Consider the following 24,035-nt stretch of genomic DNA (forward strand, 5'->3'; position numbering starts at 1 on the left):
CTCAAATGAAATTATGCAAGCCTAACATGAAATTGAGCAAGCTTCAAATGAAATTGAGCGAGCTTTATTTAAAAAAAATAAAAAAATAAAAAATAAAAAATAAAAAAAAATAAAAATAAATCATTCAAACACAAAATGTATAGATGTCTTCAAATTAAATCATTCACCATCTTATTACATCAAAACATAAAATACATTATAACATGAATCATACAAACACAAAATCAATTACAAAGTACATTATTCCTCAGGTATTGGAAACTTGCACCTACGGTGATTATGCCCCGTTTGTTTGCATCTTTCACACTTTATTGTTTTCCATTCTTCTCCACGTGAAAGAATTCTTCTCCTTTTCGGTCTTCCAGCTTGCTTCTTCTGTCATGAGGGTTTAATTCTCACACAATAGTCCTTAAATTCAGGCGATATTTTCCATTTCCTCTTGTCACGTCCTGGATACACAGATTCATGATAGGTGATCTGGTAATTTTGCATCGTGTAAAATGGGAAGCAGGATGAGGAATGAAGAATATTATAGTTTATATATGCTGAAAGAACATGCAAACAAGTGAACCCTTTTATGTCAAACTCGCGACATGTAAACAAAAGCTCACTGAGCTTAATTGTATCTTTTTGACTGAAGAATTCCCCCCATAAGAAAAAATCAATCATGTTATGTCACTCATTTTTTTAAAGGTAACGCAGCTTTTATTAAAAAAAAAAAACCCTAGGTAGAGCACTTAACCAGGGAGAAAACTACAAACTAAGCTAGAATAAAAGCCCTTGGTGGTCCCCACATCTCAGAGCTAGAATAGCATTTATGATAAGGACCACAAACACATCCATCAATGTGCATCACAACCATGAATACTCAACCCGCCAAAAGCATGAACTATAAGATCAATAGAGATAATGCAAGGAGAGAAGAAAATAAAATCTTCAACTTGTAGATCTGCCTAACCTTTTAACATATTTGTTTTGTTTGCATGGCTGTAGTTCCTGCTGCACAGTATCCTGAAAGTGATTGATCTACCATAAATAAAGCAAACGTTTCTTTTCTTTTTTTGGCCATCAAATGATGAAATTTGCAATACATGACAAACCGATTCAAAGTGCATGTGCCACTTAAAAGGGCATGGAAAGAGAATCAAAATAGACTAAAAGGATGAAATGGTCGAAGAAATGCCTTGAACATGGTTCTACATTTGCTTGATGGTGATATCATCCCATGTGCTACTTAATGGGCACTGCCACATTGATATAGAATCAAGATAGACTACAAGGTTTATGTGCTAAATGAAATGTCTTCACCATAGTTTTACATTTGCCTGATGATGATGTAGCACTTAATCAGCACTGCCACATGGATATAGAATGAAGATAGACTAGTACAAGTAGTCCATGGTAGAAGAAATGCCACCATAAATACTAATTCTTCAAGAACACACACTTGATGCATAATCTCAACAGGTCAGCACCTAGAAAGTTTGAAGAAAGAAAAACAATTACAGCCAACAATGACAAAGTACAAATATATGATCCTACATTTAAACAATTACCACGCTAGCCAAGATGACTATCCACTAGAAATACGCATCTAGAAAAACAGAGGAAAACAAAGTACTGGAGTTATTTTTCTTACTTTTTAAGAAGTACATGAATTATGGGAGGAGCTTTTAACAAGTTGCCACCAATAGCAGAGAGCAAATCAGTATTAGCAGCTTGCCATGAGTAAGATAATTAAGATAGATAAATAGAGTGCATATGTTTGTGCAACATGTTTCAGTTATCCAAGTATTGTCTCTTATGAGGTGCAAAGTGAACATAAAATACACAGCTGAGTTAATTAATTCAACTGGGATCTGAGAATTGAGAGTAACAAAATCAGTGCATCCGAAATACCCATGTTTAGCAATACCTATGGCCATGCCCACATATCATCATCTAATAGGAGATATCATCATCATCATCTAAGCCTGAGCCTGTGCTCCTCTTTTGATTCAGCACTCTACCTAAGAATCGACCTCAACAACTTTAGAAATCCTCTTCTTCCTTCATGCTTCCTCTGGTCCAAAGAAGCCGTAACAGTGCAAGTTAACAGTGATTGAGCAAGAGAATGGGTGATCCCCAATTAGTTAGTATAAGGACTTGTCCCAATTAGTTGACAATACACATCTATTTTGTGGGGCTGATGAAAATATGGTTGCCTTTTTGGGTATGACACTTTTGCTGGTTTGAAGCAGTTTCAGGCTTGAAAGTTAATTGATCCAAAAGTGAGATTTTGGGGATTAATCTGGCCCCCAAGGTAAGCTCTTCTCTTGCTGTTTCTTTTGGTTGTAAGGAGAGTTCTCTTCCCACTCTATATTTGGGATTGCCCGTGTATCGGTAAACCTCCTTTGTATCTTTGGGACAAGATCATTGAAATAATGGAGAGGAAGCTCTCCACCTGGAAACTCAACTTGCTGTCTCGAGGAAGTAGAATAAATTTGATTGAGGCTTCCCTATACAATCTGTCAATCTATTTCTTGTCTCTTTTCCACTGTCCGAAGTCTGTTATCTTAAAGATTGACAAAACTTCGAAGGCACTTCCTGTGGCAAGAAGGATTCACAGCTAGGAAATTCCCTCTCCTGAACTGGAGTGAGGTTTGCAATCCCTACAATGAAGGGGGAGTGCCGGAGCGGATATTAGAAACCTCTGGGTGATGAACAGAGGCCTCCTTTGAAAATGGCTCTGGAGATTTGGAAATGAGACTGAGACTGTGGCATCATATCATTGCTGCAAAATATGGCTTATCTCCCAATGGGTAGTGAATTTAAAGGCTCCTCCCTTTTCCGAGCTTCTTTCATTTGGAAAAGTATAGCCAGGGGGCCCGATTGTTTTTGACAGGGTCTGCTCTATGTAGTTTTTCGTTTCTTTGTTTTTTCTCTTTCTTTAATAAAATCTTCGTCTTTCAAAACGGGGAAAAAAAAAAAAAGGCTTAGACTAGATAAATCAAATGTTGACCCAATTAGTTGAGATACTGCTTAGATGAGAACAACATTGACTTGATAAAATTGTTCCAAAAAAAAAAAAAAACAACTAGATAAATCAAACCATTTTATTTGGAAAGACACACATGGGGATTGAGGTGAATTCAGGTGTCAACTATCAAAGTCTAAGGCAGACGTTAATCTTTCAACGAAGCCATTCACTAGCTAGTGATATGGATTTTTTTTCCACAATATGCAAAACCTTTGATTTCCTATGGAAGATCCGAAATTGTCTTCCCCAAGGACAACTCAGTGTAAGCCAGGCATTAGCATCAAACTCAACCTTCTCTTCTCACATAGGTGGTTCATTTGTTTTTTTAACCTCCAACAGCTCCCTTTAAGGTTTAAATCTCATTACGGAGCCATTAAGTGAATTACACATCCTAATCACAGTATGGATTTGTTTTTCCATGCTATACTATGGGGATAAGTCCTGCAAGGTCATATATCAAACATAGCCATCTATTGGTGGAATGAGATTCAAGAAGTGCCACTTCGTGTGCTTCATCTTGTAGACCCCTTGGAAACAAACTTCATCGTTAATGAAATTATCGCAAGGGCTAACGAGGAGAAAAGTATTTTTGTTGTAGTTGCTAGAACCGCAAATTTGATTGCAGACACGTTAATCAAAATGGGTGTTTCAGGGTCTTCTCCTGAAATTGGCAGTTGCTATCCATTGTCTTAATGGATAGCCAGCCCTTGTTCTTATCCTTTTCGTCAATAAATTTTTTAGTACTCTGTATTAAAAATAAAAAATAAAAAAGGTTGTGCATACTATTCTTCTATGTGAAGGTGTCGAGTTACCATTTATGAACTTGTATGAATTATTAAGGCTTTGAAGATGCCTATAAAAGTGATGATGAGATCACTGCAAACAATAACAACAATAAGTACAGTTATAGTGAAAACTATGGTTGTAGTTGCTAAAACTGCAAATTGGGTTGCAAACTTGTTAGCCAAAATGGGTGTTTCAAGATCCTCTCCTGTAACCGGCAATTGCTATCCACTATCTTTATGGATAGCCAGCTCTTGTTCTTACTTCTTTTCTTTTGATGAATTTTAGTATTCTATGAAAGAAAAGAAAAAGGTAATGCAAACCATTATTCTGTGTGAAGATGTCAAGTTAACATTTATGAATTATTAAGACTTTGAAGATGCCTATCAAAGAGATGATGAGACCATTGAAAACGATAATGACAATAACATAAGTTGCATTAGTAATTACTACATCAAAGTTTACTCATACAAAAAATAGATTTCACAATGCCGGACAGACGGATCAACAAATAGGTTCCACCAATGGACCCCACATGCTGGCCAATTAAGGTCTGTGGCAAAAATCCCGTCCAATTGGACGATGGGGCCCACAATCCAATCAACAGTCCATCAAATGGCATGCTTGCTTGTGGGACAAACAGAGCCAACTAGATGGATGAAACAATGGAGCAATTGGACTTAGGGGGCAACAAGTCCAATCATATTTTTAGAGTTAATACAAACAATATATGCAAAAGTAGGGCTTTTGTACAACCATAAAGCCACAAAGAGTGCCATACGGTTGTGGATAAACAGTTTTGAGAGTGTTTGGATCTTTGGATGGGATATTTAACAGCATTTTAACTTTACTAAATGATTTGTAGTAGTTGAGGTATTTTAGGAATGTTTTGTTGATGGACCAATAGGCTTTTAGCCTTGGCTTCAGTGAATTCTGATTATGCCCCATTGTGGATGTGCCAAAGCCCACATATTACACCCACCAACCCATCCATTCTTAACCATCCAACCATTAAACTTCCATCAATTAAATGTGAGCTTCTCACTATTTTTCCTCTCAGCATCCATTTGTAGGGAGCTAATCAGATGATTAGCATCAACCAGCAATGGCAATTCATCATACTCTGCTCACAATATAAGAGGTATGATCATGGAACTTATATCATTGTAAGTTAGCATGCTGCATCTTTTGTCCCACCGATATACCACATGTATGACATCCAAGATGTATATAGGGTAGGCCCCACAATGACTATCACTTGGAATGAAAATCAGGTCAATCCACACATCGAGTGTTCCACGATTGTGTTATATCAAATCATCTGTGGTCCATTGATTTTGATTGGGTGGTCGATTTTGATTGGGTGGTCTGGGATTGAACCTGAAATTTTCAAGGAGTCAACACAGTCCATTGCCAACCTTATGCAGGTGGGTAGAATTCTAGCTACCAATCTTAAGCCACTCCATCTCCAATAAACAATGGATCAGATGAAGTATGCCGTATCCACAATGGGGCCAACCATTTATGTCAGACACCCACATTAAGGAGCCAATGCTTAACCTTCAAACCCAAGATTGAAAACTTATTTTCTTTAATCATAAAATCCCAAATTCCTAAAAGCCTCAAATCCCCGGTTCCTAAAATCCTCAAATCCCCAATTTGTAAAATCAGAAAATCCCCAATTTCAAAAGTCCTCAAATCCCCAAAATCCTAAAATCCCTAAATCCCTAATTTCTAAAATCAGAAATACCCAATTCGGGATTCACATTCAAATCTGTAAAAGACAAGTACAATCAAAGCATGTAGTGTTTTTTTTAATCATAACAAAAACAAATTTAGGAAATTGGGGAAAAAATCTAATACTGATATGGTAGCTGGGATGGTAGAGCTGTTGCTGCTGCAGCAACGCCTGCTGCATCAGGGCTTCTTGTTGTTGCTGCTGCTTTAATATTTGTTGCATTCTCACAGCCTTCTTGAACGTCTTGGCCAGGAACCATCGTCCGCACCCCCACTCGATTTCGGCGTCTCCAAACCCACCACGCTACACCACTCGATAAATTGAGAAAGGGCGGAGAGGGAATAAGAGCTTGAGAGATGGGAGAGCACAGTGATGGATAGAGAGAGAGCTCTCCTTGGATTTTTAGGGCGATGGAGAGAGAGCACGGCCTCTGGATGCAATCCGCGTCCGGTTGAGTAGCGAGACTAGCAAGAAGTGACATCACCAAGTCTTGTGGGCCCCACTATGATGTGTGTGTTGTATCCACAACGTTCATCCATTTGGAGAAATCATTTTAGGGAATAAGTCAAAGAATGAGGAAGATCCAGAGCTCAAGTGGATCCCACCACAGAAAACAGTGGAGAGAGTGACGCCCACCTTTGAAACCTTCCTAAGTCCACCTTGATGTTTATTTGAGATCCAACCTGTTAATAAGTTAACACAGATATCAGCTCGCTCGAAAACTTAAAAGTCCCTGGGCGTGTTTGGCCGGACCGATCCCATGGGATTTGGTGGGATGGGATCAATTTTAAGGTAATGATGGTGGTGTCAGTGGATTGTCTTAAGATCCATGGGATTGCTTATATCCCGGACAAGTTTGCTGGGTCTGTTTGGCACGCCCTGCATGTCCCGGAATTTTACCTTCCAATCCATCCCACCAAGGGATAGGATCAATTTTAAGGTAATGATGGTGATGTCAGTGGATTGTCTGAAGATCCATGGGATTGCTCGTATCCTGGAACAAAGTTCACCGGATCTGTTTGGCTCGTCATGCCGATTGCCGATCCCATCCCTCCTAATCCCACCTAATCCCACATTCAGCGCCCGGCCAAACACGCCCTGAAAGTTTTTAACGGTGGGCATCACTATCCCTAATGTTTTCTAGGTGGAGTCTACTCGAGTTTAGTCTCTAACTCATTCTTTGGCTCATGCCTAAAATGATCTCTCCAAATGGATCAACTGTGTGGATACACCACATACATCATTAGATGGCCCACAACTTGGGGACGTCACTTCACTAGAGTCTTGCTACTCAACCTGTCGGTAGCTAATCCCCGCATGGTTAGAGATGGACGGTCCTGTCAGGGCTCCGTGGGGATCCCATGATGGATGTAATTTATCCATGCCGTCCATTCATTTTGAGAGCTATGTTTAGGGCATAAATAAAAAATGAGGTATATCAAAGGCCCAAATGAACCACAACACTCCTAAAAACATTTCAACAGTAAGAACTTAATTTTCACTGTTTCTTATGGTATGGTCCACTTGAGACTTTAATCTATCTACTTTTTTTGAGCTCATGCTCAACAATGATTTGTCAAAATGGATGGAGGGCTTAGATAAAAACACATACATTATGATGGCCCTGTAGAGACCCTCATGAGATCCGCATTCTTTACTTTTGTCAGGCAATTAGCCTTTTAGCATGGGGAAAGCCGTAGCACAATAACTACGGATTAAAGCCGTAGTTAGAAATCCCTATAATCCGTAATATCTACATCCTTTTTAAATAATATAAGATTATCTTGAAAGTGAACATGTGTGAAAGGAATCTAAATAATTTCATGTATATACGAGTACATGGGATTCTCTCTCATAAACCCTGCATATATCATTAAGTTTAAAATAAAACTCCAGGAAAGTTTAGATTCTTCTATTATAATGTTTTCAAACTGTGTCATTAAGAGTTGAAGTTTAGATCTTTTTACTGTGCTAGTTTCTTGGTTGGCAACTTTCAATATATATCATGCTTTTTTACTCATTTCACATGTATAAATATGTTTAAATTTATTGGATAAATCGCATAGTAAATAACATTGAGAGCTTTAACATCATATACTATTTAGTGCCAGAGACGCACGCTTATTTGGTGCTAATAATATTGTCCTGTACATGGCCCAAAGGCCTGCAAGGCAAGCCCAATCCAAGCTTAATTGGGCTTGGGTTTTATCGAATTTAATCTTTGGGGCCCGAAATAAGGCCCAAGATTTGCCTAGTGGCCTAAATTTGCATGACTACTCTGGATGATTATAGTATATCCCTAGGCAAATAAGCTAGCTTGGGCCATGGATAACCATAGTTAATTTACTGGAAATTTACTTTTTTATCTGCAGGGAAGGTTCCTGACTGGCATTTTGTCACACTAAAGTGATTTTATGAGAACAACTACAAGCGCATGGAACAATTCATGAATGAAATCAATATCCTCTCTCCATTGCGCCATCAAAATCTGGTCACATTATATAGCTGCAGCTCATACGACAAAATCTGGTCACATCTTATGGCTGCACCTCACACTACAGTCGTGAGCTTCTCCTTGTCAATGAATTCATCCGCAACGGACAGTGGCAGATAATCCCCATGGTGACTGTTCAAAAACTGGGGCTTTCACATGGGCCACATGTATGCGTGCTGCCATTGAGACTGTTGATGCACTTGCTTACCTCCATGCCATCGAAATCATACACCAGGACATCAAGACCAAGAAATTTCTCCTTGACAATGATTTCCAAATAAAACTTGCCAACTTTGGCGTGTCACGTTTGTTTCCGACAGGCATGTCACATGTGTCGACTGCCCACAAGCGATGCCTGGCTATGTGGACCCCGAGTATCATCGGTGCTACCAACTTACTAACAAGAGTAGTGTGTATAGCTTTGAAGTAGTCCTGATAGAGCTTATATCATTGAAGTGGGCCTTGGACATCACTAGCCATCCTGATGATATTAATTTGGCTAATATGGTGGTTAACAAGATAAACAATGGAGGATTGGATGAGTTGGTGGACTCCAGTCTACAGTTCGAATCGGACAATGTAGTAAGGAGAATGATTGTATTGGTGGCTGAGTTGGCATTTAGGTGTTGGAAAGATGATAAGGAGATGAGGCCTTGATGGAGGGGTTGAGAGAAATTGAGTGTAAGGATTATAAGGTGGAGAGGATGGACACCTGCCTTTGACATTGCATCATTGAATAAACTTGCATCCCTTTCGTCGGATGCTGTTACTGACACATGGATCACTTTGTCTACCTCATCTAATGCTAGTGACTAACACATAAAATAGATGCAATTTTATTGGTAATATAATGCATCATATGCTAGAATGTATTCAAGCCTTTTGTTATCGTCAAATCCATAATTGCATTCTGATACAACTGTGAAAGAAATTCTTAGAACTTTATGATATTGAAGTCTTAGAACTTGGGAATTTATTTATTTATTTTTATTTTTTTTCAAGTCTTAGAACTTGTTATGATCACTAAGAAGAAGATAGAAATGGCTGGGGTGGCATTGGCAAGCCATCAAGGCTTCCTTCCAGCATCTCTACCACCCTACTCATTGAAGGCCGATCCGTCGGGTTGGTTTGGATGCACCACAAACCAACTAAGATCATCTTCCTTGCTGTTTCTTCTTCAACTTTCGTCTCAATTCCATTTAAACCTAGATATCCATGTAGATCAAGATGCCTGTATGTAGTGAGACGTTTGTATATCCAGTGAGGAAAATATACCTCGCTGGTGTTCTCTACTAGTGGATCGATGTTCTTTCTTCCTCCTACCATTTCTAGTACCATCATACCATAGCTATAAACATCTGACTTGTTGGAGACACCTCCAATGTTTCTACAATATACTTCAGGGGCAATAAACCCAAAGGTTCCTCTGGCACCCAACATTGATATACTACTGTTTTGCGTCGGGCACAGCTTTGCTAGCCCAAAATCTGAGATCTTGGGGCAAAAGTCCTGATCTAGAAGAATGTTATGCGGTTTAATGTCGAAATGTAGAATGCGTGTATTGCAACCACGATGCAAGTATTCTAGTCCTCGAGCAACTCCAATTGCAATTTCGTAGAGTTTTTCCCACCCCAGGGGATGTGATTGTCTTGGTTTCTCAGTGTAGATGAATTTTTCTAGAGATCCATTCGGCATGAACTCATAGATAAGTGCTCTTTTAGACCCCTCTGAACAGAAACCTAGGAGAGAGACGATATTCACATGGTAAGTCCTACCAATGCTGGAGACCTCGTTAATGAAATCTTCTCCGTTACCCTTGGATTCATTCAAGACCTTCACGGCCACAAGACGGCCATCCTGTAGCATCCCTTTGAACACACCACCATACCCTCCTTGGCCTAAACTATCTTTGAAAGAGTTGGTAATCTTCTTGAGATCTGAATAAGTGTATCTTCTCAGAGCCAAGGATCCATAGATTTCTAAGAACTCTTCAACATCACGACCATCACCTGCATTGTTGGTTTTCTTCTTCCAATTTCTTCTTGACCAACCAGAAGAGTTGGCTGGAATGAGAAAGAAAAGAAAGCCTGCTAGAAGCAAACAACCTGCTCCTGTAGATATACCTAAAAGAGGAGAAGAAATCAGACAGAAAGATCTACATGATCATGGAAATTCAATCAAGCTAATGTGCCTTCGACTACAAATTCTTTTTTACTTTTTTACTTTTTTGGTTAGCATGTTAGTACACACACACCCTGTAACTAAGTTGTAATCATGTTACATCTGAAAGTGAGTTTCAGGTGTAACTTAGAGGTAAGTGAAATGATCACTTCCTTTTCTCATGATTTCAAATGCACTTAAAAGCTTGAGTTACCATTAAAACCTTTACAATAATAGAACTTACAGGCACTTGTGAGTTACCTGTAAATCCTTTTAACACACCGCTGGTAAATGAGCTACCTGTAAATCATTGATAACTAATAAAACATACAAACATCCAAACAAACCACATAAATCTTTGCACCTCGTCTATTATTTTTTGTTTGCTCCTTTGTTTTTTTGTTTGATTTTTTTTTTTTTTTTTTGGTGGTAGTTTTGCTTTGCTCGTATTGATCATGTGCAGGTGTTTTTCCACAACGTTTACAATGTGTATAATTATACAAACTAAAATTCGGATAATTGAACCGATTATCATGTTCACAGTTGAAAAAGTTGTGGATAAGAGTTTAAAGATGAAAGGGTAGGAAAGGATAGAGGGCATCGTAAAATTGTAAAAGAAACCGCAGATGTTGGATTGTAAATAATGGTTGATTCTCTCGGCTTGAATTATAAGCATGTTTATTTCATTTTGCAGGTGGGATGGAGCCTAGGGTGTTTGCAAACTTCTTCTTTGGAAGAATTTAGGTTGAAACAGGATCTGAGTATAATTAATTATTCTCTCAAAGGTTAGAGATGAAGGATTTTAATGACTTAGCCTCCTGGAGAAGAAACAGAGAAGCGAAAAAAGAAGGCAGGGCAATAGCATGATACCTATGGCAATGATCTTCTTCTTATCCATGCCTTCATTTCTACCTGTAAAATCATATTATAGAGAAGATCAATAAAACATAAAATCACTTTAATGTAATAATACCAATAACCATTTTCTTACATTGTAATGTTCGGTTTCTTGCCCATAAAATAAAAATGAATCAATCAACACCGATATAAATATTAAACAACTACCAATTTCTATCAAAGATAATACAAACGATATTTACTTAATGAAGCTCTCTTCCTAAACATGTGTTAGAATGGCACATGTGAGACGTGGTCATACCTATCATAAGGGGGACTGGCCCCATTTGGACCATTCCTAATTATTTAATTTGAATTTTACTTGTTAAGTTGGTCTAATTTATAAATAATAAATGATGGTATTAGTTGTAGAATTTTAAGAATTTAATGGTTTCATTTAATTGAATTGTTTTAAGTCTGTAGTAATTATTCATTGGATGTCAAAAAAACTTTTGAACGAATGTCGACCATTAAAAACTTTTTGGAGGCCATAAAAGTTTTGGATCAAGCTTATCTTTGTTTTTTCCCTTCATCTAGGTTTGTATGACCTAATCAACAAATTGGATGTCAAATAAACATTACAGTGGGCCTTAGGAGGATTTTAATGGTGGATATCCAATCACTATTCTTTTCCTGTGGTGTGGTCCACCTGAGATTTATATCCCTCTTATTTTTTGTATCAATCCATAAATGATCTGTAGAAATGTATGAATGGCATAGATGAAACACATACATCATGGGGGGCCCATAGAGCACCGACCACCAGCCATCGAGCTGGTGGCAGGGGGAGTAGCCAATCAGTTTCCCCAATCTGATGAACATCTTGGATTTGTCACGGGTACGGAAGCGGATTGGCTGGTGTACCACACACCAGCTATATAGTTGGTGTGGATACGTGTCGTGCGAAGACGGAAACGGATTAGCTACTCCCCTTGCCACCATCCTCGTGGCTGGTGGTCGGTGCTCTGTGGGCCTCACCATGATGTATGTGTTTCATCCATTCCGTTCATCCATTTTTAAAGATCATTTTAGTGCTTGATCCCAAAAATAAGAGAGATATAAATCTCAGGTGGATCACACCACATGAAAACAATATTTATTGGATATCCACCATTAAAATCCTCCTAAGGCCTAATCTACTGTTTATTTGACATCCAATCTATTGATTAGGTCATACAGGCCCAGATGAAGGGAAAAAACAAAAATCAGCATGATCCAAAACTTTTATGGGCCCCCAAAATGTTTTTAATGGTCGATGCTCATTCAACACTGTTTCCTGTAATGTGGTCCACTCGAGATTGATATGTACCTCATCTTTGATTTCATACTTAAAATGATCTTTAAAAACATATGGACGGCATGGATGAAACAAATACATCATAGTGGGGCCCACATAGCACCGACCACCAGCCACTGGCTGGTGTCAGGGGAAGTAGCCAATCTGTTTCCTACAAAGATGAGCGCCGAAACTCCTCGAGCTCCGAGTTGTACAAACAGTTAAGGAGATGAAAGTTACATGGCCCCCACAATAATGTATTTAATATATCCACACCGTTCATCCATTTTTAGAGATGAGTTTAGAGCATTAGACAAAAAAATGAATAGTATACAAAGCTCAAATGGACCACACCAAAAATAGTAGCGAGGATAATGATTTTCATCGTTAAAAAATTTGTAAGGCCCACCATAACGTTTATTTTCCATCCAATCTGTTAATAAGATAAAAAATACATGGATGAAGAGGAAAAAGAAATTTCATATTGATCCGAAACTTCTGTGACCCCCAAAAAGGTTTCAATGGTAGACGTTCAATCCCCCACTGCTTTTTTGCAGTGTGGTCCACTTGATCTTTAGATCTGTCTTATTTTTCCACTCAAGCCTTAAGACGGGCCCGCCAAATGGATGGATTGTTTGGATATAACACGTACCTCATGATGGGATGCACAAAACTTGCTGGCATCAATACACCAGCTATACGCGTCGGGGAAGACTCTCCTCGAGCTCCGTGTTGTACGAACGGTTCAAAGGAGGTCAAAGTTACATGGCCCCAACAATGATGCATTTATTATATCCACACTATTAGTCCATTTTTCGAGATTATTTTAGAGCATTAGAAAAAAAAAAAACAAACAAACAAACAAATCATATCCAAAGCTGAAAATGAACCACACCAAAAATAGCAGCAAGGATAATGATTTTCACCATTAAAAAATTCATAGAGCCCACCATAATGTTTATTTTCCATTAAATCTGTTAATAAGGTAAAAAAATACATGGATGAAGAGGATAAACAAATTTCATATTGATCTGAAACTTCTGTGACCCCTAAAAGGGCTTCAATGGTAGACATTCAATCTCCCACTGCTTTTTTTTATCGTGGTCTAGTTGATGTTTAGATCTATTTTATTTTTCAGTTCAAGCCTTAAGACGAGATCACAAAATGGATGGACGGTTTGGATATAACACATACCTCATGATGGAACCCACAGAACTTGCTGATGTCAATACTACTGCGATATAGCTGGTGTGTGGGGTACACCAGCCAATCGGCTTGCCTTTTTATACAACCGCGGTATCGAAAGAACAATGTTAAGGGCCTATTTGGATACGCGTTTTGGGATGTATTGTATCATATTAGAAGTTATGATTTGACGTTTACCGTGTTTGGAATGGAGTGAATATGAGTTGAATCCCATGCGTGCCAATACAAACTCCAGCCAAATTTTCAAACCAACGGTAGATTATTGTCAGTGGGTTCTGTTGCCATCAATACTTCGTATTCATTGCGTTGTATTCGGCAGTGGATGAAAGTTTATAATTTGTACGATTACAAGATATCTGGTAGCTATGCAGTGTAAGATCGGGACCGTTCATTTGGTACATTTCAACGTGAAAATCATCTGGGCTAGGAATCAGAAAGTTTCATACGTCAAACAGGCCACCCGACCCAATTAAGATTGTACAATACACACACATAATACGTCCCATCCAAACATTGATCTGTATAACGTATTATATACTATGCCAAACAATACCTCTTATCCAAACATTGATTAGTATCTGATTGATTTGAATGTATTCTGAAAACCGTCCAATGTATACATGAACAATACCTAAATACAATACAATACGCGAATCCAAACAGGCCCTAAGTGCTCCTTCTTGCATGTGAAGCACGGAGGGCGTCGCGTCATAAACGTCATCTTTCTGTAGCGGATTGGCTGGTGTACCACACATCGCCAACCTGGCTAGTGTGTACGTGTGGTGCAGAGACGGAACGTGGATTAACTGTTGACAGGTTAAGTAGCGATACTTGCTACTGAAGTGACGTCACCAAATTCTGTGGGCCCCATTATGATATATACTTTGTATCCACGTCGTCCATCCATTTGTAAAGATTATATTAGGGCATGATCCAAAGAATGAGTTAGATCTAAAGCTCAAGTAGACCCAATAAAGAAAATATCAGGGAGAGTGATCCCCACAGTTGAAACCTTCCTAAGGTCCAATATAATGTTTATTTAAGATCCAACTTGTTCATGTGTTAACTTAGATAAATATTAGCTTGATTAATTAGAAACTTTTACGGCCTTAGAAGTTTTTAATGGTGGTGTCACTCTCCCTGCTGTTTTGTTGTGGTGGTTCCAATTGAGGTTTAGATTTTTTTTATTTTTATTTGTATTTTTTTTAATTATTTTAACACACGACACACACACCACACACCACGACACACTCACAACTCGAACCTTGAACCGGGTGTTGAAACTCCCGAGAGTCTACCACCAGAGTAAGGACCCATCTAGCTTTAGATATTTGGATCATGCTTTAATATATGATATTTCCAAATGAATGGACAGTGAATACAAAACAAACGTCATGGTGGGGCCACAGAACTTGGTGACGTCGCTCCAGTAGTGAGCATTGGTATTTAACTTGTCACTAGTTAATCCGCGTCCGCAAAGACGAGCAGTGACGCTCCTCATAGACAAGTGCCACGCGTACAATAGAGGAGATGTTTTCGTTCACAACCCATGGAGTTCAATGAATGGTCTTCATTATAGGAAAAGGATGGTGTACGTGTGATCTACCACAAACTAACAATCAAAACCAAGCAAAAACTCTAGCTGAACGTTGGAAATACGTACCCGGCTGGATGATTGGAACTGGCAGGCCGTTGCAGTTGTCAATGCGCGGTTGATCACGGCACAAACAGATGTATTGTAGAGTGGTTGCATTGAATCCGCACCGCCCATTCGTTTCCATACAACCTACACACCACTCACTTTTTGTTGTCCACTCCACTTCAAAACCTTCTTTCAGGACTTCCCCGAATATGTCAGGATTGACCTCGAGTCGAGGCCTAGCCGTTTCGATAAGAGAAATATTGCTGATATGGCAGTTACGAAGGAGGTCGTTGTGAGGAGGGAAGGGTTGGAATGTAAAGAAAGCATAATTGTTGTTTTTTGTAAGGCAAGGAAGAGAGTACAAGGGAAAATTAGAAGTGGGAATTGAAGATGGGCAATTGTAGTACAAGGTGAGGTTGAGATCTCCAGAACTGTAACCAAAGAGAGTTGAATTGATGGTTGTATTAGATGGCTGAGGACATTCTTCGTCCATGAAATCCTTATCAACGATCTTTAATATCTGGCCATCGTAATTGATATCTTTAACAAGGTATTGCTTCCACATCATCTCCATCTCGGTGGTGTTATCATGACAGCTGAGGTTGTACCCTGGATAGCCACAATACTCTGACTGGACATCGACCCAAAAAGGGTAATGGATTGGGATGTTTCCACATGTGAATGGAGCACATCGAGAGAAACGTTCGTCATCGTCGGATAAAAAAGAAGGGACAAGGAAGATGAGGAGGATGAAGGAGGATGAGAAGAGAATGGAAGATGATCTTGGGAGAATTCTGATAGAACCCATGAAGGTTTCTTTGAGTTCTCTACAATATCTCTTTCTTGGGTGTATAGGGAGATGCGATGGTTTGGGGGTTTTGATTTATTGATAGGAACTCAATTGAAGGGAGGAAGAAGATGGGAAGGTTCAATGAGAGAGTGAAAGGAGACGAGGGTTTGGTTTTTCACAGAACACGAAAACCGACTTTTTCTTTCCCATTTGATGTTTACACAAAAAGACTTTTCTTAAGTTCGCATGCATCCTACCGAGAACGGTGTTGCACCGTTCCTTACGAGTGGATCCACTGCAGTGGAAAGATGAACCGATCCTAGCGATCAATTCACTTCTTTCTTTCCCTTTAGCTATAACTTTCTTTTTCATCACACGGTGCGTAGGCCACTGATCAAGGGTTAGGAATCTCTAAATTAAGATATTTCTAAGTATAATCTGATGAACGGTCTAGATCACCAGGCTGTGGTGCTTTTCAGTACAGAACTGATGTAAAGCGGGTCGCAGACACTTTCATGGCAAAGATGGACCAGAGAAGGCCCGATCGGAGGTGAAAAAGATCCAGACCGTCGGAACCTTAAATCAGTCCTATGGAACAGAGCAGCGGGATACCATTCACCTTGATGCACATGAACTATATAATTCCTTGCGGTAAGAAAGTTTCCAACCAAGACAGGTGGGACATATGCCATGACTTTTTGTACCGCGTCTTGCACGAGCTAGAGATTTAAACTGGGTTGAGAAATTGGAAGGTCCAAACCATATCTAGCTAGTGTGTCCGTGCGTGCAATATCGCAACCATTCATCAGGTGGGCCCCGTCTTCCATGGCCTCGAAATAGTGTGATCCTATCATAAGCTTGGTACCAAGTGCAAGAATAAAATTGGTTGAAAAGAATTTACTAGCTGGCATCAAATATATGCTTGTGGGCCTCCTGATGAACGGTCCTAGTTTCACACGTTTGAAGGTTAGGTGGGTCAGCCCGGGACGCCTCTTGAATCAACCAAGTCAATCCCTTCATCACTAGGTCGGATAATGTTAGGATGCGACTCAGGTTTTTCGAGTGGACTCCGGGTTCCTCAACTCAGGTTGGTCCCAAAGAGTCGACCCAATCAACTTTAAGATGAGAAAAAGAAGGGTTACAATGTTTCCAGAGATATGATATATGGACATCCAAAAATCTTCTAGATGGTTAGTACGCTGCACATGTTTTTTATGGGTCTGATTGGTCCCACCATGGACGGTGAATTTGCAATAAATCTTTTTATTGGAAGATTCTAATCTTTTGCTCAAGAGCCTACAATACAAATGTTTGGGAGGAAAAATTTTTAAAATAATAATTGTATATTACAATTATTATTATCAATTTTACAATAAATAAAAAATTTGTTGCCCACACGATAAACCTAACCCAATGGTTGATTCCTATGCTGGAGATGGAGGGTCCGAGAAAAACAACCTAAATCATAGGTTTGCCTATTGTATTTTTTGTTTTTTCATAAGCTGTATCTTTTCTATTTCATTTGGAATAGAGCACAAGGCTGTACAAAACTTGTTATATTTTTAATAATGTCAGAGGTGGGATTTGAACCCACAACCTCTTGTATTAGTAATTCTAAAATAACTTTTTATTACGTGTATTTCAACATAACCTATGAGTTTTTTTGAGCTGAAGTGTTAGTTTGTTTTTTTGTCCTTTCATGATTTTCTTTATTCCTGTATTGGATAGAATGGAAGAAGAAAAAAGGCTCATATATCTTTGTTCAACATAAATTCTTGTCAAGTATGTTTAACTATGCCCAAGCCCGTACGCGCACGTAGGGGTGCAGGCCAGTGGGAAATCTGGCCCGAAAACCTTTAACTGGGGTGACTTCCTTAATTAGAGTCTTAATAAGCTACGTTTTGCCCAATTTTTGTAAAATACTTTTTATCTGTTGTTTTGGTCGCGGCCGTTAGATGTGACCCCTAAATGTCGCACCCGTTTCTTTTGCGGGTCTTTTCAAGATGTGGCTTCGAGTTTTTAAAAGAGGGATTAGGGTTAGGGTTTCTGTATCGCAAAATAAGGAAAAACCCTCCTTTGTTACCAATGTCTTCTACTCCATTTTTCATGTTAAATCAAAACTAGTCTTCGTGGGCATAAGAAAAATTTATGCGGTGTTGTATGGTGTCTTATTGGTATTATTTTTCTACCAATGAGTGCACACGCTATGTAGAAAAATTGTTGGGGAGTTGTATCTTGGGAGATACAATGTTGGTAACCTTTTGCACCGGTACTCTTCGCCGAGGGGCGCGAAGTATCTCAAAGATAATGACAAGTAAGTGCCTCGACCCAACGTTCATCTGATCGTACTACCAACTAAGATCTGCATAACATGTGTGGGGTTCCTAAGCAAAAATTCTTTATGTTGAATATAGATAGTTTAATATTACAGTATTATTAACAATTTTGAGATATTATGTCCCATGGCTTCAAGAGATTCGAATGACAAATCTGCCCGACCTAAATATTTTTTCGGTCAACCCATCCAACGGTGGAAACAAAAAATGTTCTTCTACCTAACAACCTTTAAAGTGGTGTATGTTATCAATAAGCCACGACCATTAGATCTTCTTGAGCTTGAACTATCTATAGTTCGTCAGAAATGGGATGATGACAATTATCTATACAAAAATTATATATTTAGTGCATTGTGAAATCAGTTATATGACTTGTATTGTGACTATGATACCTCCTTTGAGATCTAGAAACAAGTATAAGAATGAAAAGGCGGGCGTTAAAAAATATATTGTTAGTCAATACTTTAAGTTCTAGATGAGTAATGATAAATCAGTGGTACATCAGAAAAATGATTTTAACCTCAAATCTCGTAAAATAATGAACAATTTCAGGTGATTGCTGTCATTGAAAAATTAGCACCCACTTAGAGAAACTTCAAAAATTCCCTTAAACATAAAACCAAACAATTGTCGACGGAACAATTGATTATTCATCTTCGAATAGAAGAAGAATCAAGACTCCAGGACTCTATAGAAGAGAAGAAATCTGATAATGTATTTAAAGTTTTAATGGTTAATGAAAAACATAACCAGAATCAACAAAAAGAAATGTCCAAACTGAATAACCTGAAACCGAAGCAAAAATGGTTCAAAAAGAAACCCAATCATTAGGAAAAATCATTTGGCTATGTGTGTGGCAAACTAGGTCCACTTTGCAAGATAATGCTATAAGCGGAAAAGGAAGCTAGCTCTTACACTTAAAGCAAATGTGACGGAGGAACCTGAAATTGTGACTATGCTCACAGAAGTTAACATGATTCGCGTAGAACCGTGTGACAGTTGGTAGATCGACACAAGTGCTAGCACACATGTGTATTATGATCGCACTTGGTTTAAGAAATATGAGGAGGTTGCTTTTAATAGAAAAGTCTAAATGGAAAATGTTGTCACAACAAACGTTATTGGATAAGGAAAGGTTGAACTAGTGTTCACCTCTGGGAAGACCATTATTATGGCTAATGTTCATTATATGCCAAATATGCACAAAATCCTTGTTTCAAGTTATCTTTTAACAAAGCTGGTCTGATGCAGGTTATTGATTCTCACCAAATTATAATAATAAAAAATGGCTCATTTGTTGGTAAAGGTTATGCATATCATGGTCATGGTATGTTAATTTAAACTGAATGTTAAATGCAATAATGATACTACTTCCGCTTACATGTTGTGCACCGTTTTATTACGACATAGTAGACTAGGTCATACGAATGCTAAGTCTATTAAAAATATGTCTACTAGTGGTATGATACGTCGTTTAGAAATTAATGAATTCAAAAAATGTTAATCTTGCTCTCAATCAAAAGTAATGAAGAAAACATTCCCTTGTGTTGAAAGAAATTCAGAGTTTTTAGGTTTGATACACTCTGATATTTGCAATCTTAAAAAAGAATTTTATTAGAGGATGTAAGAAATACTCCATTACTTTTCTAGATGATCATTACAGGTACTTATGTATATCTGTTAAGATCAAAGTATAAAACATTTTTTAAATTTATTATTTAAAAAAATGAAGTAGAGAATCAATTAAAGACTTAGAATACCTTTAGTTCGAACCTGAGATAAGAATAAGTAAATAGTCAATGATTGCTAAAGACTTTGGTTCTGATTTTTAAGTGTTTTTAACTCAACTAGAAGGTGATCTACTAACATTCAGAGAGGCGACGTCCTCTCTTGATGCTACCTTTTGGAAGGAAGCAATCAAAAATGAAATAGGTTCTATCAAATCTAATAACATTTGGAAATTAGTTAACTTACCTCTTGGGGCTGAAACCTTAGGTTGTAAATGGATATTCAAAAAGAAAAGAAGAGTTGATGGTTTAATTGATAAATATAAGGCTAGATTAATAGCTAATGGGTTTAAACAAAAGGAAAGTGTTAACCATTTTGATACTTATTCCCATGTTTCAAAAATGACATCAATTCAAATTTTAATTATCATTGCATCAGTGAATAAGATTTTAATTCACCAAATGGACGTTAAAACTGCATTCCTAAATAATGAATTGGAAGAAGAAATAATATGGAGTAACCTGAAGGCTTTTTTGAATCAGGTTAAGAATTTAGTTTTGACTAGTATTATTTCATGGTTCAAAAAGGAATTGTCCTTGGACATGTGATCTTATCCTTAGAATTAAAGTAGACAAGGCCAAAATAAACTTGATTACTAATTTGCCGCCACCCAAAAACACACATGACATTCGCTCTTTTCTAAGTCATGTAGGACTTTATAAGAGGTTTATTAAGGATTTCAATCAAATTTTTATACCATTGAGTAACATCCTTCAAAAGGATACCCCATTTAAATGGACTGATTCATGCTAAGAGGCTTTTACTAAGCTAAATGGTATGTTGACAATCGTATCAATCATGCAATCACCCGATTGAAGCATCCCTTTTAAAATCATGTGCGATGCTAGAGACTATGCGGTTGGGGTTGTATTAGGGCAAATAAAGGATAAGAAGGTACGTGTTATCTACTACGCAAGTAGAACGTTGAATGTTGCCCAGATAAATTACTCCACCATGGAAAAAGAACTCCTTGACGTAGTTTTTGCTTTGGACAAATTCAAATCATACTTGATTGGATCCAAAATTATAATTTTCACCAATCATACGACACTCGAATATCTCCTCTCAAAGAAGGATACTAAGCCTCGTCTTTTGAGATGGATCTTCCAACTCCAAGAGTTCGACTTAGAAATATGTGACATGAAAAGGGTAGATAATGTAGTGGCTGACCATTTGTCTTGACTTGTGCTCTCGGACTCCATTGAGATTTCGACGATCAAAGACACTTTCCAGGATGAATAGTTATTTTCCATTTCCTAAATATCTTGGTATGTTAACATAGCTAATTATATTGTGACAAATAAATTACCAATCCATTGGATGTCACAAGATAAGAATAGATTTTTCGCCGAGGGACGTAGCTTTTTTTGGGATGACTCTTATTTATTTAAATATTGTTCATACCAAATCATTAGGAGATGTGTTCCAAACAATGAACAAACTAATTTATCTCATTTTGTCAATCACAAGCTTGTTGAAATAATATTTTGGTAAAGAAAACTACCGCTAAAATTCTTCAATGTGGTTTTTATTAGCCAACCATGTTCAAAGATACCTATGAGTTTTGCAAGGCAGGTGAGTAATGTCAAAAAATGGGAAGAATATCCCAAAGAAGCTTAATGCTCGAAAATTTGATTCTAATTGTAGAAATTTTTTATTGTTAGAGTATTGATTTTATGGGGCCTTTTTTCCCCATCTTTTAGACATCTTTACATTATCCTAATTGTGGATTATGCTTTCAAATGGCCGGAGACGATTTCATGTAGACTAATGATCACAAAACAATTATACAATTTTTAAAAGAAAATATTTTGTCAAGATTTAGAACACTGAGATCCATAATTAGCAATTGTGGTTCATACTTCTGTAATAGACCATTTGAAATTTTAATGAGAAAATATGGCATAACACACAAAGTGGCCTACACCTTATTATCCACAGACAAGTGATCAAGCTAAAGTTTCCAATAGAAAAATCTAATAGATTTTAGAGAAAACTATGAATTCATAATGTAGGGATTGGTCTTTAAGACTAACTAACGTTTTGTAAGCTTATAAGAATGTATTCAAAACCCCTATTGAAATGTCTCCCTATAAACTTGTCTTTAGGAAAGCTTGACACTTATCAGTGGAATTAGAATATAAGGCATATTGGGTCATAAAGAAGATCAATTTTTATAATAACAAAACTAGCACGCTGTGTAAACTCCATCTTATAGAGTTAAAGGAATCAAGAAAGATGTGTATGACAATGCGAGAATATAGAATGAGAGAATGAAGATGTTACATTACAAGAACATTTTCAAAAAACTGTTTAAGCCAAATCAAAAGTTCTCTTGTATAACTATTGTCTCCGTCTCTTTCTTGAAAAATTGTGATTCAAATGGACCAACCCTTGCATAGTGAAGATTGTTTATCTATATGGGGCATTGGAAGTTGTGAATCCCAAAACAGTAATGTGTTTAAGGTAAATGGGCAGATATTGAAACTATTTGTACAAAAATTTTCTTCAGAGAATATGTCCACACTTATGGAAGATCTTGTGTAGAGATCATTTCCCTTGCTTTTTTAGAATTTTGGGAGAATAGTTGTTTTGTTTTTAGTTTTTAGTTTGCTAAAAGCACTAATCTATGAAGTTTGCTCTTATACATGTCATCCTTCAGGTATTTTTTTTTTTCAAGTACTTGTTTTTACCCACTCCTATTCATTTTGTTGCTCTCATGTCATTTATATAGCATATATTTTATACATTGAAGACAATGTAGAAATTAGGTTGCGGTTGGGTTTCCTTCGGAAAATTTTTAAATTTATGTCGAATTGTGCTAAATTATGAATTTTTGAGTTGCTTAAAGTTTTTGGAAGTTGAACTCTACAATCTTAGGTGCTTTAAAGATAATTTAATATTTCTAATAATAAGATATCTAGTGTTGAAGATTTTTGAAGTTTAGATGCTAGTTACTTAATAGATTTCAAAGTTGAGTCAATTTAGTAATTTTTAATTGGAAAGTTTGAACATTGATTGAGTCATGAATACAATATGTTATATCTAACTCACAAGTTAGAGTTTAGTTGGATATTGTAGTGTTAACTTGATAATTATCAAGAGTATTAGGAACCAAGCCTAGGGAATTTGTCTATTATGTTTAAGTGAAAAATAAAAATATTTAGTTAAAAAATAGTTGTCGAAAAGGGCTAGCTACCGGTTGATTTATCTATGAAAAGACTGTTCGGTATTTAAAAAAAGAAAGAATAATGTATGGATAAGATTTTATTTTATTTTTTTTATTTTTTTATTTTTTTTAAAGGAGAAATATTGTGAAAGTCATTGATGGAAAAATCAAAAGTTGGAAGAGAGAAGTGTTAAATGTAAGGCAAGTTTTGGTTTAAGCTTTAGTTGACCTAATCATTCCTTTAATTATCAATGTGAACATGAAAGTGGAAGAACTGAACCCATGGTTGTGATAAGTCTAGATTACATGGTACATTCAAGAAAGTCAATGTTGAGATTTATTCAATTGTATGATTATTGCTCTAAACATGATTGGTTTTTTTTTTTTTAATTAACGTACTAGATTTTAGGTAAATGTTATGCTAAATATTAGTGAATTTGGATGAATGGAATGAAGAATTAAAGTGCTAAAGAGATGAAGAAACTAAGTATTGAAGACAGAAAATCACATAGTCAAATAACAAACATATCAGACTATTCGGTCCCACTTGAGGTGTGCTCGGTCCGACCGAAAGTGTGAAAGACAGTCCAGTAATAAACAATGATTTCCAGAGTAAATTCGGCAAGACTGTCAGGTGTAAACGAAGTGATGTTCGGTGCTACCAAAGGTATGTTCGGTGTGACCCAAAGGAGACAGAGTTTAAACATAATTTGAAGAAATTTGGCTACAACTGAAAG

General features: G+C 37.3%; 2 protein-coding genes and 1 pseudogene across 2 annotated transcripts; 1 reads left to right on the plus strand and 2 right to left on the minus strand.

The window, feature by feature from the left end:
- LOC131227552 (LEAF RUST 10 DISEASE-RESISTANCE LOCUS RECEPTOR-LIKE PROTEIN KINASE-like 1.4) overlaps nucleotides 1-8,691 on the plus strand; it is an 82,740-nt pseudogene extending 74,049 nt beyond the window's left edge.
- A 366-nt stretch (nucleotides 8,692-9,057) lies between these two features.
- Nucleotides 9,058-9,474, minus strand: LOC131227562 (LEAF RUST 10 DISEASE-RESISTANCE LOCUS RECEPTOR-LIKE PROTEIN KINASE-like 2.3). The gene has a single exon (XM_058223364.1). It carries the CDS (start codon nucleotides 9,472-9,474, stop codon nucleotides 9,058-9,060), a length of 417 nt encoding a protein of 138 aa, XP_058079347.1.
- Nucleotides 9,475-9,481: 7 nt separating this feature from the next.
- On the minus strand, nucleotides 9,482-16,349 carry LOC131227569 (LEAF RUST 10 DISEASE-RESISTANCE LOCUS RECEPTOR-LIKE PROTEIN KINASE-like 2.1). The gene is made up of 4 exons (XM_058223376.1): nucleotides 15,237-16,349; nucleotides 11,065-11,106; nucleotides 9,665-10,157; nucleotides 9,482-9,548 (listed from the first exon to the last, which is right to left on the minus strand). The coding sequence occupies exons 1-4, from the start codon at nucleotides 16,021-16,023 to the stop codon at nucleotides 9,482-9,484; spliced, it is 1,389 nt and encodes a 462-aa protein (XP_058079359.1). The 5' UTR covers nucleotides 16,024-16,349.
- Nucleotides 16,350-24,035: the final 7,686 nt, after the last annotated feature.

The sequence above is a fragment of the Magnolia sinica genome, chromosome 2 (genome assembly GCF_029962835.1).
Source record: "Magnolia sinica isolate HGM2019 chromosome 2, MsV1, whole genome shotgun sequence".
Taxonomy (NCBI): Eukaryota; Viridiplantae; Streptophyta; class Magnoliopsida; order Magnoliales; family Magnoliaceae; genus Magnolia; species Magnolia sinica.